Source organism: Lipotes vexillifer, unplaced genomic scaffold, assembly GCF_000442215.2.
Source record: "Lipotes vexillifer unplaced genomic scaffold, Lipotes_vexillifer_v1.1 scaffold875, whole genome shotgun sequence".
In the NCBI taxonomy this organism is placed as follows: domain Eukaryota; kingdom Metazoa; phylum Chordata; class Mammalia; order Artiodactyla; family Lipotidae; genus Lipotes; species Lipotes vexillifer.
Window position 1 is genome coordinate 433207 of NW_006792177.1, and position 7876 is coordinate 441082.

A 7876-nucleotide genomic window follows, 5' to 3' on the forward strand; every position below is an offset into this window, starting at 1 on the left:
GGCTCAGGTTACAGATAATCAGGGCTGCTCTAGCCTACAGACCCCATGCCCACCCCATCCTCCCACCCTGAAGAGTCAGTTAGGATCAATGTCCCACATGGCCAACTGAGATGGAGTACGTAGGACCTACATGGGTCGGAGGCTCACAGAAATGACCCCTTTAGAGTCTTCACACCAGTGGCCTAGAAGGCACGTAGTCTCAAAGCCCTCTAGGGCCTTTCAGAATGGACGATGCCCTCCCCCAGTCCTCAAACACCTTTATCTCCTTGCCCACTAGGGCCCACTTCTTTTCTTTGTCAGTAGTTTTTTTTTTTTTTTGCGGTACGCGGGCATCTCCCTGTTGTGGCCTCTCCTGTTGCGGAGCACAGGCTCCGGACGTGCAGGCTCAGCGGCCATGGCTCACGGGCCCAGCCGCTCTGCGGCATGCGGGATCTTCCCCGGACCAGGGCACGCCTGCATCGGCAGGCGGACTCTCAACCACTGCGCCACCAGGGAAGCCCTCTTTGTCAGTAGTTTAAAGAGAATCTGGACAGAGCCTGGAAACACTCGACAAGAGAAACAGAACAAATGTGATCAATGTGGCTAGAATTTTCAGGCCACCAGAATGTGCCTGATTTCTCCCCAAATAAATTGGGACTGCACTTTACAGCTACGGGAGTTGGGGAAGGGAGTTCCAAATTCAGCATTAAAAAAATTTTTTTTTTCTGTTACCAGAATAAGGTCAGGCCTAAGAGACATACTATTGAGGAAGGGGAGGTAATGAAGGCCCACACTGTGTCCACAGAAATACAACAAAGCCCCTACCCTTTCCTGTTTGAAAATCCCCCTGCCCTTGTCCAGGGAGTTAGTGAAAACTGTGCACATGACTTTGTAAAATGTGTGCTAAGATCTAGTCACAGCAGGTAATTCAATCCCAAGACCAAGACCAGGCTGTAGCAAACTCTGGATTTAGCCCAGTCTAACCTGAGGACTTAGGGGGTCCTTTAACAGGACCGAGTGAGATGCTGGCTGTGTGACAGTGGTGGCCACCAACACTGGGTCGGAAAATGGCACAGAGGATGATCAGCACCTGCCAGACACTCTTGTCCCCTGAAGGAGCGGCCAGATGCAGAAACTGGGCTCCCATTCCATATAGGAATTCCTAGGGCAGAACTGGAGGGGCCATCCCTCTCACCTCACAGTCAGGGGGATGGAGGCCTGGAGTGGGGAGGTTGTCCCAGGGCTGACTTCTCCCCTCATTGTGAAGCCACCTCCCACCTTAGACAGTCAGGGCTCAAAGCCAAGTTTGCCCAACACCCATACATGGCTGATGAGGACAGCAGAGAACCCGGAATTCCCCAAGGCATGGGGAACAGGATGGGCAGCCTTTCAGACAGCTCTCGATCCTCGGGCAGGCCAAGAAACTCATCCTCCAAGGGCAGCAGTTTCCAAACTTTTGTATTTTTAGCAGCAGAAGCCATCCTTCAAACAAAACCTTATGCAAAACCTCAAGCTACAAAACAGATTGGGGGCAGCTCTCCCAAGCGAAGCCTGGGCCAGGCCCCAAGCTCCCCCTCCAGCACCCAGGACTCCTTCCATGGGGCCCTATGTGGAGCTCAGTCCGAAACCCCAGACTCGGGGGCCTTGTAGCCCTGAAGCTGAAGCAGCCAGATAGGGTGGGCTCTTACTTAAGACCCCTGGAGGGTGCGGCTGGTCTCCGAGACCTGGACGACTTCATTCTCCACCAGGGCCTGGCTCCCATCCCCACTGAGCTGTCTCATGCGCAGGTTAATGGAGCCGTAGGTCTTCCTGGAGCCCCTGCCAGGGACGAAGTTCGGCCGGCGGTACAGCTCTCCCTTGCACAGGGAGACCATCAGCAGCACAGACAAGAGCATGCCGCCCACTGTGAGCAGCCCCAGGCCTGCAATGATGCACTTGTCCAGGTGTGAGCCCAGGCGCGCATAGTACATTTCTAGTCGTTCCATCTCCCGTGCTGACACTGTGTCCGGGTTGACACGGGCCTCTCGGGGGATGGTGTACGCAGTCACCACCAGGAGGATCCCGCTCACCAGGAAAACCAGAGCGGAAACGAAGCCGTAATCCACCGGGCGGCTCACAGGCTCCAGGCCTGGCCCCTCTTCTGAACGCAGGGACAGGTCGTCCCTCTGGGATCGGGGCCATGAGGGGACGCCCTCGGGGGGGCTGGGGGAGCTGCCCAGTCTGGCATCCCTAGGGTTCTGGAAATGAGTCTCGTGCTCCTCCGAAAAGAAGCAGGCATTCTCCACACCCTCCCTGCGTGGGGCCGCTGGACCCAGAGGAGCTGGTCTCCTTGGGGCCTGGGGACCATTGCTCAGTGTCTTCAGTTCCAGACCAGGGGGAGATGCCATTGGGAAGGCGGGCCCCAGCTCATCCCTTGGCCGCTTGGCAGCTAGAAGAGAAAACAGAAAGTCAGTGGAATTTAGCAAACTGAGAGCCTGCTGGTGCCAGACATCACAGAAGGCCCTGAGAGATGTGAAGGTGAGTCAGTCCCAGTTTCCACCGGGGCGGGGGGGAGCCCGCCAGCCAGAGGGGGAGGCAGGTGATAAGACAATGACAGAGCAGTGAGACCCAATCCGCGCTAGGATCCTGCTTCACCACTGGCGGGCGTGTGGCTTTGGGCAATTCCCGTATCCTCTCTGGGCCCGTTTCCCTCTATATTAAATGACAGTAATACTACCACTCCCTATTTAACAGGGCTGATATAGGGATTGAGTCAATCCATATAAAGTGCTCAGAATAGGAAGTACTCAGTAAGTATCAGCAATGAGCTATTATTATGATGGAAGGAATTTAAATACAGTAGATAGGTTCTAATCCCAGCGTCACCACTTGAGCTTTGGCAAGTGAGGTGACCTTTCCAGACTCAATTTTCTCATCTGTTAAATGTGAATAAGCCAAATGTCTCCCTCATAGGGATGATGTGAGGATTTCATAAAATAAGGCATTTAAGGCCCCTGCCAGTTCAATTAATGGACACTGTTGTGATGAAGTGAGAATGACTGGGGGCGGGGGAAGGGGTAGAGATGAAGGTGGTCGTAAGAACAAAAGGAAAGTTAGGGAAGCTTCTAGGAGTTCGTGGCATTTGAGCCAAACCTCGGAGGATGAGTGGGAAATCCCCCAGCACTGAGAGGGGACAAGGGCATTCTGGAGAGGGAGACGGGGTGCCTTGAGGTCAGCTGGGACCAGCTCGCTAAGGACTCTGAAAACCAGGCCAAGGAGCCAGGGAGGCGAGGCGAGGCGTTGGGGGTGGGAGGGCTAACATCGCCTAGGTTTTGGAAAGCTCTCTCTGGCTGCTGCATGGAGGACAGACAGGATGGGGAAGGAGAAGAGTGGAGGCCAGGGGTCCAGGGAGGAACCCAGCGTGGTCAGGGGAGGCATGGAAACTGAGAGGGCAAAGAGAAAGGAGCATCTCTGGGAGCCATGACTGAGGTCAAGGCCAAATGCCTTTATGTAAACAGAAGATGGGAGGACCTGGATGCAGACCGCAGAAGGGGAGCTGGGAGGGGAGCGGGTAAGGGGGTACTCTCTGCTCAAAGAGGAGACACCCTACCCAAGTACCTGAATACACACCCACACAGACAGACAGACAGCACATGTGCCAGAGGATACCAGCTTACAGCCCATGGGCCATATTTGGCTCATAGAAGTTTTGCTTCTTTTTGTTTCTGGTCTGTTCATCTGGTTTTTGGTTTTCAGTTGCCAATATATAAAAAGCAAAAGATTTTACACTTTATTTATTTTTTAATTTTTTTAAATAGATCTTTATTGGAGTATAATTGCTTTACTATACTGTGTTAGTTTCTGTTGCACAACAAAGCGAATCAGCCATATGCCTACACATGCCCCATATCCCCTCCCTCTTGAGCCTCCCTCCCATCCTCCCTATGCTACCCCTGTAGGTCATCGCAAAGCACCGAACTGATCTCCCTGTGCTATGCTGCTGCTTCCCACCAGCCAACTATTTTACATTTAGTGTATATATGTCGATGCTACTCTCACTTCGCCCCAGCTTCGCCCTCCCACCCCATGTCCTCAAGTCCATTCTCTATGTCTACCTCTTTATTCCTGCCCTGCAACTAGGTTCATCAGTACCCCCCCTTTTTTAAAATAAATTTATTTTTGGCTGCGCTGAGACTTCACTGCTGTGTGTGGGCTTTCTCTAGTTGCAGTGAGCAGGGGCTACTCTTTGTTGTGGTGCGCGGGCTGCTCATTGCGGTGGCGTCTCTTGTTGCAGAGCACGGGCTCTAGAGTACAGGCTCAGTAGTTGCGGCACACGGGCTTAGTTGCTCCGCGGCATGTGGGATCTTCCTGGACCAGGGCTCGAACCCGTGTCCCCTGCATTGGCAGGCAGATTCTTAACCACTGCGCCACCAGGGAAGCCCACCCCCCTTTTTCTTTTTCTAGATTCCATATATATGCGTTAGCATACGGTATTTGTTTTTCTCTCTCTGACTTACTTCATTCTGTATGACAGACTCTAGGTCCATGCACCTCACTACAAATAACTCAGTTTCATTTCTTTTTATGGCTGAGTAATATTCCATTGTATATATGTGCCACATCTTCTTTATCCATTCATCTGTCAATGGACATTTAGGTTGGTCCCACGTCCTGGCTATTGTAAATAGTGCTGCAGTGAACGTTTTACACTTTAAACCTTGGATGCCTGGCTTCTCTTGCAAAAGGAAAGAATCTGACCACCCTAGCCCCCATTCCCTCACAGCCACACTCAGCTGGAGCTGATGATGAAGTCCTCCCTCAGGCATATCTGGTGGTCCCCCGACAGGCCCCACCTGGCATGTAGAACTCCTAATCCCACAGCAGAACTACCCCATTCCCCCTGCACACTGATGTACTGTGGGTACATACACCACAGACCCAAGTCCCCGCAATGCACAGAGACCCGACCCCCAGGTGCAGAGTGGCTCGTATGCCCTAGTGTGTCTACACACACGTACACAGGATTCTAGACCTTTCTCTGCATTCGTGTGCCGGAATTTATTCTCCAGTTCTCTGTGCTTCAGTGTGTGTGTGTGTGTGTGTGTGTGTGTGTGTGTGTGTGTGAGAGAGAGAGAGAGAGAGAGAGAGAGAGAGGGAGAGAGGGAGAGAGAGAGAGAGAGAGAGAGAGAGAGAGAGAGAGAGTGGATATAAGCAAATGAATGAAGTGAAAATGAATGGAATGAATGAAATTTAAAGAGCCTCAGGGTAGGAAGGCTCGATCTTTCTGATCTTCCTTCCAACATGGGCTTGCATCAGACACCTCCTCTTAGCACACACAGGGCCTTTCATCTGAGTACAAAGCCTGTTTCCACTTACAACCCATCTCTATGACCATGTCCCTTTTTCCTGAGTTCCAATTTAATAAATGTTTACTGAGCACCTACATTCCCTGCTGAGCCCTATTGCGGGCACTTCACTCGGGAGTATTGTGTATAACCCCCATGAGCCCCACGAGCAGTTATTACTATCTCTATTTTACAAAATGTGGCCAAGATCCCATGGCATGCATGTGGGGGCCAGGAGTTGAAAGCAGGTTCCCCAAGCATTGTTATCACTTAAAAGCCTGCAAACCCACACACTCTTGTACCAGTGGCATCATTCCCCCCTCCTTCCCTGGTCTTCCAGGCCTCATTTGTAGATTCTCTACTTTATCCCACTGTTTAACATCAACCACAAGCAGCTTGAGGGCAGGGATATGTCTGGGTCCGCAGCCCCCTGCACAGGGCTTGGAACACAGCCAGCCCTCAGGAATGGTTTGGCAACCTGCCCAGGCAGACAATCCTTCCCACACACAGGGTGGGGAGTGCCTACTCAGGGCCAGGCTCTGCCCAGACTGCTCCCACTTTCCAGTAAACCAAGAGGAGAGGTGTGTTCATTGGCATTTTTTACTTTTGGCACCAAAAGCATTTTCCTGAGTGTCCAGCCAGTAACAGGGACTGGCAGTGACCACTCCTGCCCAGTTGGTGTCCAGATGTGGTCCCCCACCCATGTCTTAAGCATCCTCCACAGAACTCAGCCCCTGGAGTGGCCCAGGAACCCCCTTCCCAGACCAACACATTGATGCTTCCATATCCCAGAAAAAACCCAGGACACCCAAATTCTTGGCGCAGGGCTCTTTCACTTGGCAGGAACCCAAAACTTTTTCCTTAGGATGCCAGCAGAGTTAGGAAGAGGGTGGAGGAAAAGGAGGTTCCCTCTTACCTAGAGTTGCTATGTATCTGACACACAGGTTCAGAGATGCCCATCACTTACAAGGGCATGCCCAGTAAATTATCCAAAACATAAGCAGAAACAGACAAGCTGACAATGATGCTGGTGTCCACTGCTCACACCCCACAACTGTACCAGTAACACTCCAGTTTCATCTGCAGTCCAACAGGACCTGAAAAGCACACCCCAGTTCCACACTCATACCCCCAGAGGCCTTTTCCACATGCAACATTCACAGACATGGGAAGCCACGCAGTGTGAGCCACAGATCCATAGACCACATTGGTACCCACACCCCAGCAAGGGACAGAGCTGGTTACACACACACACACACACACACACACACACACACACACACACAGAGAGTTTACTACCCTCAGGACTGCTGAGATCCACCAAGATCCCCCCAGGCCCAGCACCCCACCCACTGGTGTGCACTAACACGCGGGGAGACAGACGCACAGCGGGAGTGGGTAAGCTTCACAAAACCCAATCGATAGACACACGCACGAGTTGTACACAAAGCCTCTGGCGCTCAGATATGTCCACGCTGTTATACCCAAAGTTCCGCGCAGAAAGCCCCAGCACCCCCGACTGCCCGCCGCACCCGCGCGCCCACCAGCCCGCAGCTCACAACCCCTGCTCCTGCCCTTGACCACAAACGCCGCTGGGTCAGGCCAGGCCGGACCGGGCCGAGCGGCGCCGGTAGCCAGGCGGCCAGGCGGCCCACGAAGGCCAGGATCTGCGAGGACAGGAGTGCGCCCGGGTCCCCTCGCCTCGTGTCCTTCGGCCGGGCCGCGAGGTCAGGCTAGCTCTCCTTGGCCGCCCCTCCCCGCCTCGGGCCCTCAGTCTCCCGCCGCCCCTCGCAGTCCCCTTTTCGCGTGCGTACCTGTGCCGGGCCTCCCTCACTGCCTCCCCACGCGGGAGGCGAAGGCGCCGGGCAACGGCGAGGGCGCGTCCTCCCAGTGCGCCTCCCCGCAGCCGGTGCCCGCCCGCCGGTGTCTGTGCTGCGGCGCAGCCCGGGCCGGTGCCCGCCCGCCGGTGTCTGTGCTGCGGCGCAGCCCGGGAGAAAGCCGGCCCGGCCGCCGCCTCCTCCTCGCCCTCCCCGGCTCCCGCCCCCTTCCCGGCCGGGCCGGGGCCGGGGCCGGAGACGCTGCCGCGGCGCACTTACCTGCTCGCTCCGCGCGGGGCTGTACCGAGGCGGCCACGGCCTCTGAGGGCTCCGGGGAGGGAGGACGGAGAAGGGGCGGGAGCCGGGGATCGCCGAGCGCAGCGGATCGGGCTCCGCCCGCGGCCGGCGAGGGCGCCGGGAGAGTTAGCGCGGGGAGGCACTGGGAAGAGGGTAACGGACTAGGGTGAGAGTGGGGGGACACGGCTCCATCCTCCTCCCCTCCCCACCCCTTGGGGCAGATCTGTTTCGCCAGCACCTGGGCTTAGGGAACTGAAGCCTTCATCCCGTGGTGCCAGGGCGCTGGGGCGAGGCTCGGGGGTGAGTGCTGAAAGAGACCCCTCCCTCGGCCGCCGGCCTCGCCCCTCGGCTGGGGAGCCCCTACTGCGCCAAGCCCCCACTCTTCCTCCGCTCCTCACCCCCTCCCACACACACAGCCCTCAGGTAGGACCCAGGGTCCTCTCCGAGGTCCTTAGGTCG

At 55.4% G+C, this 7876-nt stretch overlaps 1 protein-coding gene across 1 annotated transcript; it reads right to left on the bottom strand.

The window, feature by feature from the left end:
* Positions 1-1667: 1667 nt before the first annotated feature.
* On the bottom strand, positions 1668-3642 carry TMEM74B (transmembrane protein 74B). The gene is made up of 2 exons (XM_007465423.1): positions 3636-3642; positions 1668-2407 (listed from the first exon to the last, which is right to left on the bottom strand). The coding sequence occupies exons 1-2, from the start codon at positions 3640-3642 to the stop codon at positions 1668-1670; spliced, it is 747 nt and encodes a 248-aa protein (XP_007465485.1).
* Between the last annotated feature and the right edge of the window lie 4234 nt (positions 3643-7876).